This window comes from Calliphora vicina, chromosome 2 (assembly GCF_958450345.1).
Source record: "Calliphora vicina chromosome 2, idCalVici1.1, whole genome shotgun sequence".
In the NCBI taxonomy this organism is placed as follows: domain Eukaryota; kingdom Metazoa; phylum Arthropoda; class Insecta; order Diptera; family Calliphoridae; genus Calliphora; species Calliphora vicina.
Window position 1 is genome coordinate 70,196,048 of NC_088781.1, and position 12,550 is coordinate 70,208,597.

The 12,550-nt window shown below is 29.7% G+C and overlaps 1 protein-coding gene across 1 annotated transcript in view; it reads right to left on the minus strand.

Moving 5' to 3' along the window:
- Positions 1-12,550, minus strand: part of Fign (Fidgetin) — a 42,834-nt gene that overhangs the window by 1,328 nt on the left and 28,956 nt on the right. Inside the window, exon 6 of the mRNA XM_065499794.1 lies at positions 856-1,197. Coding sequence (XP_065355866.1) covers positions 856-1,197 — 342 coding nt within the window. The remainder of the gene's footprint in view (positions 1-855; positions 1,198-12,550) is intronic.

The window sequence follows — 12,550 nt, forward strand, 5'->3', positions numbered from 1 at the left end:
CTTCCTTTTTTTTGGAAAATTTTAATTTTTTTAAGGTGGTTCAACGCACCTAAAGACGCCCATTTTGTGAAAATTTTTTCTGTAGAACAAAAACGGTTGAATATATTGCCAATATGATTTCACCAGTCGATTCTGCATCAAAAATTAATACAATTGATGTTTTTTGAATCCTTAAAAATAGTTCCAAAAAGTGCGATGAACCACCACAAAAGACGCAATTATTTTTATTTACGCAACAACCTTCAGAAACGAACTCTAATGTACATATCGCTCATTTGCTGCAACAACGTCATAACTCAAAATCCGGGTGTTTTGAACTGAGTAATACAAAATATGCGCCGTTCTTTAATCTTTCACATAGTTTTATCAGTTTTGCTAAAAGTAAATTATTTTTTGTATGAGAGTGGTTTTTTGTTGTAAACGTCAAAATGAAAATTTATGTTTTCTCGTATATTTGACAAGTAAAATACGGATTAGAAAGACATTAGTATTTACTATTTAAATCAGATTTTATTTCAGAAACCGCATGATTTCTTGAAAATGTATTTAAGAAATAGTAAAATGTCATAAAACATTCAAATTCGTTTTTCTCGAATCGACTTTTTTTTAATTATGACGTTGTTGCAGCAAATGAGCGATATGTAGATTAGAGTTCGTTTGTGACCAGGTTACTTCGTTTGTTTTTCGATATACATACATACAGTGGTGGCCACCAATTTAAGACAAATACTTGAATTAATTGACAATCACGTGGAATTTAGCAAACAATTTTTGTCTTAAATTCCTGGCCACCACTGTATGTATATTCGAAAAATCTATATGAAATAACGGATATGATGAATATGAAAGACTTACATTTTCTTTACGGAACGTAATTATGGTCTCAGCTGGTAATGACCGTAGTGGTTCCATCGATGCTTCACGACACAAACTGTCCATATCAGCACCCGAATAGCCTTCAGCAAGTTGTGATATTTCTTTCACATCATTTGAACTTAAATTGTTCTCAACTGTTTTTAAAAGATTTGTAAGAATTTCTGCGCGAGCATCTATTTCTGGCAGTGGTACATAAAGACGTTTAACGAAGCGTCGTCTTACAGCTTCATCTAATTCTTGAGGTCTATTTGTTGCGCCTACAATTAAAACACGATCATCATCAGAAGTAGCAGCACCATCAAGACGCACAAGAAATTCTGTCTAGAATGAACAATTTAACATTATTGTAGTATGGACATTACTTTATGGTGAATCTTTAGTATTACAACTTGACAATGTTAAATATTCAAAAATTTGAGGTAAATTTATAAAATTGGATGAGTCCGACCAAAACATTCAGTCTTATTGTATAAGGCGTTGGCGTTTTAATGAAACAGGTTGCATTTTATCTTTAATCTAGTAGAAAGCAGTCGATTGCGTAAAGCGCCTTAAACGTCTTAAACAATAAGACTAATTATTCGGTCTAATTCAAAACATTTCAAAAATACAATTTAATAATCTTAATTTTAGATTATTAAACAGAAAATTGTTGTGGTGAGAGGTTTTCTGTGAGCTTTTTAAATATCTATAAGTTGCTTAGTTTGTTAAAATAAAATATAATAGTTTTTTATTGGAGATGTTTTATAAAAATTGTATTTTTTTTAGCAAAAATGTTTACTAACAACATCTCAATATGAATATAAACCATACTCTCAGAAGCAATTCTACTAAATATATATCCAAAATCAATTAATATTCACCGCGGTGAACATTAACTCCAAATTCCTTATTTGCGAAAAAATAAATAAAATAGAAAACAGTCTTACCCACAAAAAACTAAATTATCTGAACGCATCGTTTAGAAATAGTCAAACTGAATGCTACTAGGCGCATTTACTACTCCCCATTAAAGTCGCATTCAAATATCCAAGATCTGAACGCTTATTTGGTGTTTACTACGAGACGTTCAGCTCGTAATAGACCAAGCAAATGTTTTTCTAAACGCAGCATATTAAAAACCAAACTTTCCTACTAGCGACCTGAACGTTTTGTTCAGATTTTTAAAATCAATTAAATAATTCATCGCTGAACATAACTGAATGCAAAATTCAGTAAAGTTCTTCATAGCAACCGTAAAACTAAACGCATCGTTCAATAAATCTGAATATTTTGAAATATTGAAAATATTTTTGGCAAATTTTTTTTAAAACGGCTACAGAAATAACGGGATTCTAATAGAAAAACAACAAATATTAACTTTGACCAAATCTCATTTGTGTGTTGATTTTTGAAGTGAGTGGTTCATATTTTATATACTGACATCCACACTGAGGGAAAATCGACGTTGCAAAATCGACAACGGTTGGTGTATATAATTAACAGCGATGTAGAATATAACAAGTATTTATTTTATTTTTTAGAAAGAGGACATAAGGGAAGCAGTGCTACCATTACGGATGCTATTTGAAATTTCACTCCGACAATTGACACCAATGTTTTGCCATATTTAAACATGGAATATTTTATATTTAAGTATTTATTCTTATTGTATTTAAAAATAAATGTAAAAAATAAAAAAATTATTATTTATTTTAATTACTAAATCGTACACGAACGGTATCAAATCGACAACGTATGGTGTCAAATTGACAACGGTCTGGTGTCAAATCGTACACGAAATGTGAAAATTGTCAACGGTCTGTTATAAAATCGTACACGAACGGTGTCAAATCGAAAACGGATGGTGTCAATTCAGCAACGGAATGGTGTCATTTTTTCGTTGACAAATTGACACCGTGTGTACAATTTGTACACATACGGGGTTGATACACTATCGTACACGGATGTGTTCATTTTTTCGCTGGGTGCATACATTAATATTAAGCTTTGTTAGAGCAACTTAATTTTTATTATATGTACATTAGAGTGACAATCAGTTGTATGGAAATCAATTCTCTCAGAATCAATTCTACTAAATATATATCCAAAATCAATTAATATTCACCGCGGTGAACATTAACTCCAAATTCCGTATTTGCGAAAAAATAAATAAAATAGAAAACAGTCTTACACACAAAAAACTAAATTATCTGAACGCATCGTTTAGAAATAGTCAAACTGAATGCTACTAGGCGCATTTACTACTCCCCATTAAAGTCGCATTCAAATATCCAAGATCTGAACGCTTATTTGGTGTTTACTACGAGACGTTCAGCTCGTAATAGACCAAGCAAATGTTTTTCTAAACGCAGCATATTAAAAACCAAACTTTCCTACTAGCGACCTGAACGTTTTGTTCAGATTTTTAAAATCAATTAAATAATTCATCGCTGAACATAACTGAATGCAAAATTCAGTAAAGTTCTTCATAGCAACCGTAAAACTAAACGCATCGTTCAATAAATCTGAATATTTTGAAATATTGAAAATATTTTTGGCAAATTTTTTTTAAAACGGCTACAGAAATAACGGGATTCTTATAGAAAAACAACAAATATTAACTTTGACCAAATCTCATTTGTGTGTTGATTTTTGAAGTGAGTGGTTCATATTTTATATACTGACATCCACACTGAGGGAAAATCGATGTTGCAAAATCGACAACGGTTGGTGTACATATATAATTAACAGCGATGTAGAATATAACAAGTATTTATTTTATTTTTTAGAAAGAGGACATAAGGGAAGCAGTGCTACCATTACGGATGCTATTTGAAATTTCACTCCGACAATTGACACCAATGTTTTGCCATATTTAAACATGGAATATTTTATATTTAAGTATTTATTCTATTGTATTTAAAAATAAATGTAAAAAATAAAAAAATTATTATTTATTTTAATTACTAAATCGTACACGAACGGTATCAAATCGACAACGTATGGTGTCAAATTGACAACGGTGTCAAATCGTACACGAAATGTGAAAATTGTCAACGGTCTGTTATAAAATCGTACACGAACGGTGTCAAATCGAAAACGGATGGTGTCAATTCAGCAACGGAATGGTGTCATTTTTTCGTTGACAAATTGACACCGTGTGTACAATTTGTACACATACGGGGTTGATACACTATCGTACACGGATGTGTTCATTTTTTCGCTGGGTGCATACATTAATATTAAGCTTTGTTAGAGCAACTTAATTTTTATTATATGTACATTAGAGTGACAATCAGTTGTATGGAAAAAATTTTTGTTAAAATTTTGAAGAGTGGAATATTGTGACACTAGGCCTAAAAGTTAAGTGCTGAAAATTTGGGCCAAATCGGACAACGATTTCTGGACGCGCATCGAGGTCAAAGTTCAGATATATGCAAAATTTTTCTATTTATATGGAATAAATAGGTAAATCTGGTTAACTTTCTGCATTGTTTTCTAGAAATATATACATTTATTTATATTAATGAATATTACATTAAAAAAATTTTTTTGGAAATTGACCCTGTATCTCCTACTAATTTTGCTACTAAACAAATACTTTTGCAATTGAATGCAAAAGAATCGAAATGTGTACGTAATGAGATATAAATGACAAAATTTGGTTAAAAAATGGTAAAGTTATTACAAATTCGCCAGACCATTAACGAGTCTCAGGTAGAGTTGTGTAGCTCATGAATGACCTAGTTCAATTGAGCTATTCACTCAACTGAGCGAAGTGAATCATTCATCATACTGAGCGTTTTCAGCTCAGCACTGAGCGTTTTCAACTGAGCGGTTTCGTTTTATGCTCATGTTTCTTTAAGTACTCATGAAAGAGCTGCACCAGTGATGTTAACCGTACGGTAATTACCGTATTGTACGGTAATTTAGACCTCCGTACGGTAGGCAGGTAATTTCTACATTTGTACGGTAATTTTAAAAAGTTTAAATTTTTAAAAATTATATCCTAAACGTTATATTTCCATAATGTGTCTACATATAATGTACATATTTCTCATTAAAATAATCATAAAACTTTGAGGATGATGATAACCAACTACCACTAGACAAAATATGTATATGCGGTAAAGTAATCGCAAGTCTTTCAAGTATGGATATTTCAACATACAAATTAGTATTAAAAACTGATCGTAATAAATCCCCAATTGTTCGATACCAATATTTCTATAATTCCTTTAGTTTTGCATTTCCCAGAAGCTGTTGAAATGGATGAATTTAAATAAATAAATACGGAATTTATATTATAAAGCAAATACATGATGTTGATAAAAATGGCATTCTGCTGTTTTACAAACATGGTCCTATATTCAAAACCCACTATCTTTGATATTCACGAAAATTACTTTTTTTTTATTTGCATTTTTGTTATTTCTCTATGTTATACAATTATTTTTTTCCGAATGCAAAAGCCTCTATCTTTTCAAATAATTTTCAAATATTTTTTTGGAATAATTTCTTCTTGCAATTCATGTTTTCCTACTAATTTTTGAATGCTGAACATGAATTTTACATTTTTCAATCATTTAAAAAAATGAATTACCATGAAAATATTTTGCCATTTTGTTTTTAGAAAATATAATTTCCATGGCATAAAAATAAATGCTTAGTGGAGTTTGCTTAAAAAGTGTCTACTTTTAAAGTTTTTCTTAAATAAATCACGTTAAAAACTGACATGGCATAAATGAAATCAAAATAATTTAATTCTATTAAAATGCAAAATCCTCTATCTTTTCATTTTTATATACACATTGAATATTTTGAGAAGAAAAACCCTCTAGCATACCGAATTTTAATAACTCAAGTAATACGCGACAAAAAACAGTTTTTTGGCTTTCCTGAAAAGTTGTTTTTTAAGATAGAGAGTTTTGAATATAGGCCCTCGATATATTGAATTATAAAAATAAACCTGTTTCAATAAGAAAATATTATTATTTTTGTACTAAACTTTGGATACGGTAATTTTACCTAAAAAACGGAAATTTTTTTAGGGCTGTACGGTAATCGAAATTAAAAAGTTAACATCACTGAGCTGCACAAGCACATTCATTTGTCATCTTCAATGTTTCACTTTACTTGGCAATTCTGTAACATTCTTTTTTAGCTCACTGACATTGAAACGTGAGTGAGTATTGTGTCCTACAAAAATAAAACGATCATTCGAATGTAGGTTTGTTATGTATGTATATGATCGTATGCTGCCGCGTATATATTTTTGTTTCAAGAATTATTAGAGTTATTCAAATTGTTTTTGTTTTCATGAAGGAATTTTTATATGTGTGCTATTGAATGAGTGTGAATTTATTTATGGTATGGTGATGTAGAATGAAATAAAGAAAGAGTATTGCTACAGTTTTTAAGTAAATTTCATAAAATAATAATGAAAAAAGGAAATACATAATTGTTAAAATAATAATTGTAATTGAAAGTATGTAGTTAGTAAAAAAAATACTATTTCAAAAATACATTAGTGGGATTATATCTACTAAAACACATAATTAAAAAAATACAAAGTACTGACATTCTTAATTAAATTAGCAATATTATTTCAATCACTTTTTTTAGAAAACATATAGGTATCTTATGCACTTTTTTACTATACTTCTACATCAACAGAACATTTGTCAGCTGCCATGAGCGACGTATGGTGGCTTTTTCGCTGTTTTTTTGGAATGACAGTTTTACGTTATTTTTTATTTCGTAAAACAATAAAATGTTATTCCTTAAATTCAGAAATTCTATTTATATATTGTTATATCATAAAATAATTAAGTTAGTGTTGAAAATATACAAATTGTATCACAAAACTATTTTTCTTTCGTATTTTTAGTAGACATTTTGTTGCTCATATATATATAAGTTGTAAAAGTCAGGTAAAAAATATATATTTTGCCAATTGATAACTAACATTATGTAAATGGGAAAACCCCCAAAAAATGGCAATAATATTAATTTTGGTTTAGTTATTGTCACATTTTTATTTTGAATCCGAATTATCAGATCATCAAAATATTTTTCCTTTTTCAAATTCCAGTTAATATCTTGAGTTTTTTGTTAATTTTATTATTTTGTGGTAAAAGAATACCTTATAGTTAGTGAATGTTCTGCTTAACAAATATTGTCTAAACATTTGCTTACCATTGGAAATTAGAAATAATAAAAAATTAACTCTTTTTTCCGCAAAAATATTAGTTTAAATAAAATACAATTTGAATTTTTTAAATTTTAATCAATTATTTCACGCATAAATCTCTAATTGTCAAAAGACTGTGTGTTTTTACAACTAACAACAGAAATAATTGATTTAATTCACTACAAGCAATTCTCAAAATGAAATGGTCATTACACAACATTCTGAGCTAATGAGCTAAAAGAGCGACCTAGTTCATTTCAGTGAGCTGAGCTGAAAAGAGCGGTCACTTCACTGAGCTAATAAACCCAACTCTAGTCTCAGGCCACTTGAACAAGAAATTTAGGAAAAAAAATAACATATTTCGAGAAAAATTCAAATAAAAGCTAATTTTTATTTAAAATATATCCGTATTTACTTGTGTATGAGTTTTTGTCTTCGTAGGATACCGTTAACCTATTCGCAGGTATGGCCAAAAAAAAATTATTTTTTTTAACGGCTATTTCGAATCTCCATTTTTAAATTTTTAAAAATTTTGTTAAACAAATTTCAGAATTTTTCGATCTTCAATTGGGATTTATTGAGATCATAATAGGGAACAAAAGGATGAAAAATTTATATCAATACCTCTTACACCCCGTCTACAACAGGCATGAAATGGTGTTAAAACATGATGTTAAGACTTCATGTTAAATTATTAATATGTTAATGGTGGAGTATCGTACTCATGTCAATATTAAGATATTTCATTATTTTTTTATTGTCAGCGAAGCAAATTCTATAAAACATGGGAACTGTTCGTATAATCCAATGATTTTAAAAGTTTCTTCAGCGTTAGCATCCATTTTTATTTATTTTTTGTTTTATAGAATTACAAAGCCAATCAATTTTTACACAATTTTCCACATTATTTTACAGCATTTATTTGTTTGTTTGTCGAATGAAAATTGTAAATGAAAAAAAAGCAACAAAATGGCTGCTGTCAAGCTTAAACGTCATTTCATGTTATAATAGAGTTGTTAAAACATATGGTTTAACAACCATGTTAAAACATGAGAAAAACGCTAACATGATGTCTCTATACCTAACACTAACATCATGTTAGTGTTAATGTTTAGCATTTCATGCCTGTTGTAGACGGTGTGTTACAGTTTTTCCGTACCTGCGATTTAAATTTTGCGATTTTCAAGAAAAACTAATTTTTTGTCCATATTTTGGCGAATGAGCCCAATTTCCTTACTGTTATTATTTTTAAGTAAAACCTATTCATAATATTATAGTCCTGGTAATTTTAAATATGGTCTGAAAGTTTTACTAAAATCGGAGAACGTTAACCTTTAAATTGTGAAGGTCAAAGGTCAAATTATTCAATATTTGGAATTTCTAATGAAAAGATAGCGAAATGTTATATATTTTGGGCCGATTTTAATGAAACTTGAGAAAACTATACATTGGGGTCTAGCATTATTTGGATGTCGCTCAAGCCTTCGACAAAGTATGGCACAAAGGCCTGGTATATAAAATAAAATGTTTGCTGCCACCATCTACTCATAAACTATTGGAATCTTATCTATCGGACCGTATATTTACAGTTAAGTACAATGATTACGTGACAAGGGAATATAGGATTGAAGCAGGAGTACCACAAGGAAGTGTTCTTGGACCTACCCTCTATTTGATTTACACCTCTGATTTGCCTACGAGCATCTAGTATACTAGATGGCTACTTAAGATGTGTGGAAACATGGTTAAACAAATGGAGAATACGTGTAAATGAGTTAAAAAGCAAACATGTTACGTTCACACTGAGGAGGGGATGCTGTCCTCCTGTCATACATAACAATGTTAATATACCTCAGTCCGATTATGTTACATACCTTGGTATTCAGTTAGATAGAAGACTTACTTGGCGCCGTCATATGGAAACCAAGAGACTTCACATGAAGTTAAAAGCATCTAGCCTTCACTGGTTAATAAGTGACCAATCAAAGTTAAGCCTGGACTATAAAGTCACCCTGTATAAAATCATTTTAAAACCAATTTGGACATATGGAATCCAATTGTGGGGAACGGCCAGTAATTCCAGTATTGAGCTTATACAAAGGGCCCAGTCGAAAATTCTTAGGACCATGACGGGTGCACCATGGTACATATGAAATGAAAACATCCACAGGGACTTGGAAGTGCCACTAGTGAAGGATGAGTTTAGGAAAGTCCGCGATAAATATATACTGAAACTGCAATCCCACCCAAATCCGCTTGCTCGGCTTCTCGCACAGAGCCAAACCAGATCAAGGCTTTGTAGAGGAGATCTACCACCCCGCTAAGATGAGGTCCATGCATCAAGCAATGCTCTCTTTAGAGAGCAATTAGTTTTAATTTTAGTTATAAGATTTAATCACTTATTGTTGGGCCTAATGACATAGGCAGATTCAATAAATAAATAAAAAAAGTTAAAAAAAAAAATTTTAAATTACCAGGGCTATAATATTATGAATAGATTTTATTTAAAATGTATAACAGTAAAAAAATTTGCCTCATTCGCCAAAATATGGACAAAAAATAGTTTTTCTTGAAAATCGCAAAATTTAAATCGCAGGTACAGAAAAACTGTAACAGGTATTGACATAATTTTTTCATATTTTTATTCCCTATTATGATCTGAATAAATCCCAATGTGATGATCGAAAAATTCTGAAATTTTTAAAAATTTGAAAATGGAGATTCGAAACAGCCGTTAAAAAAATATTTTTTTTGGTTTTACCTGCAAATAGGTTAATGGTATCCTACGAAGACAAAAACTCATACACAAGTAAATACGGATATATTTTAAATAAAAATTAGATTTTATTTTAATTTTTCTCGAAATATTTTAATTTTTTAAATTGCTTGTTCAAGTGACTTGAGACAGTTAATGGTCTGGCGAATTTGTAATAACTTTACCATTTTTAACCAAATTTTGTCATTTATATCTCATTACAACGATAATTACGTACACATTTCGATTATTTTGCATTCAATTGCAAAAGTATTTTTTTAGTAGCAAAATTTTTAAAAAAAAACTGAAAAATGTGCATTTTTCCCGAATTTTGGCGATAATACAGTTTTTGGGTCATTTTGACCCAAAGGAGATACAGCGTCAATTTCCAAAAAAAAAATTTTAATGTAATATTAATTAATATAAATAAATCTACATATTTTTAGAAAACAATGCAGAAAGTTAACGAGATTTACCTATTTATTCCATATAAATAGTAAAATTTAGCATATATCTGAACTTTGACCTCGATGCGCGTCCAGAAATCGTTGTCCGATTTGGCCCAATGTGATGATCGAAAAATTCTGAAATTTTTAAAAATTTGAAAATGGAGATTCGAAACAGCCGTTAAAAAAATATTTTTTTTGGTTTTACCTGCAAATAGGTTAATGGTATCCTACGAAGACAAAAACTCATACACAAGTAAATACGGATATATTTTAAATAAAAATTAGATTTTATTTTAATTTTTCTCGAAATATTTTAATTTTTTAAATTGCTTGTTCAAGTGACTTGAGACAGTTAATGGTCTGGCGAATTTGTAATAACTTTACCATTTTTAACCAAATTTTGTCATTTATATCTCATTACAACGATAATTACGTACACATTTCGATTATTTTGCATTCAATTGCAAAAGTATTTTTTTAGTAGCAAAATTTTTAAAAAAAAACTGAAAAATGTGCATTTTTCCCGAATTTTGGCGATAATACAGTTTTTGGGTCATTTTGACCCAAAGGAGATACAGCGTCAATTTCCAAAAAAAAAATTTTAATGTAATATTAATTAATATAAATAAATCTACATATTTTTAGAAAACAATGCAGAAAGTTAACGAGATTTACCTATTTATTCCATATAAATAGTAAAATTTAGCATATATCTGAACTTTGACCTCGATGCGCGTCCAGAAATCGTTGTCCGATTTGGCCCAAATTTTCAGCACTTAACTTTTAGGCCTAGTGTCACAATATTTGAAATCTAAAAAAAAAATCGGCTGTCACTCTAATGTACATATGTATACCTATGTATTTATGTGAATTTTTAATAATTATTGGACATATTAACTAACGAATTTAACCTTATATAACCTTTTAACGATAAATTTACAAGTTGCTTGTGCATTAAGACTAAACTGGCAACTCGCTTTATTTTGATTTTCTTGCGAAAACAATAAAGCAAGTTGTTTTTATTTTTTTGTTTTTTCTTTACTCACTTACACACTACAGTTTGTGTCGGCAAGAAACCTACCAATTGTAGTAAGGAAATGTAAGAAAAGATAAATCACGGTTTATTGTTGGTGTTTTGTTTAAGCTTTGATATTTTTACAAATAAAGCTTGAGTGTTTGTAATTCTCAAACACTCTATAGTTTTATTTCTATAATATCTTTAGTTTTTCTAAAGCCTTTTGGGAAAAGGTTTCCTGATGATCTGGCCTAAGCAACCAGTGAAATGCGCATATGAACTAGCTTATCCCCCAACAATAAATTTTCAGTGAATGTATCAAACTAAAAATTGGGAATTTAGCATAAAAACAATTTTACTAAAATACTAATTTTGTATTCCCGAATAACCTTTTAATAACTAATTTATTGTTTATTATAGAAGCGGGAATCGAGTATAGACATCTACATCTATTAAACAAATTGGACCCCGAGCGGATCTTTGTGGGAAGCCTTTTAAGAAGTGGAACAAGACAGTCTGTATTTGAAAAAGGTGAGTTTATGATAATTAATTTTGTTCATTATTTATTTTTAAGTTTATGTTTTTGAATTTAGTACAAATATAATCCTGGAAAACGCATTCTACAAACACCATCTAATTTTAAGGTAATGGTCGATGACATATGCAGGAATTTCCTCAAGAAGAGCAGGTTTCGGTGAGTTTATAGAAATAGTTGTTTATGTAAACATATATTTATGAATAATGCTTGTAAAATATATAGAATAAATTTTATTAATATTAAAAAACATCTTTTATTTAATTCTCTGAACGCAGCTGGTAAAATAATAAGCTTACGTTCAGTAATGAAGAAATTGGACGCATCTGATATAAAACTAAATTCTCGTTCAGTATTGCGAAAATTAAACGAATATAGTTAAAAACTGAACGCCCGTTTACTTTTGCACAAGCTGAACTCTGTACAGTAAAAAGCTGAATGCACGTTCAACGTAAAGCTGAACGTTTTATTCGGTTTTCTACTACAGCCATAATGGGTACAAAAAACCTAAGAAATATTCAGAAAAACTAAACGTTTGTTCAGTTTTTTACTATTTAATTTTTTCTGTGTAGGCTTAGGGCAGCAAATTAATATTGTAGAAATTACAAATGGAATGACAAACTTATAGGTTAACAGCATAGGATACAACCAAGGTCTATTAATAAGGACTGTGCAACTAAACAGCTGATAATTTTTTGTCCCTTTGTGTTTACATACTGTGTTTGTCAAAATTTGTTTGCATTTTTAG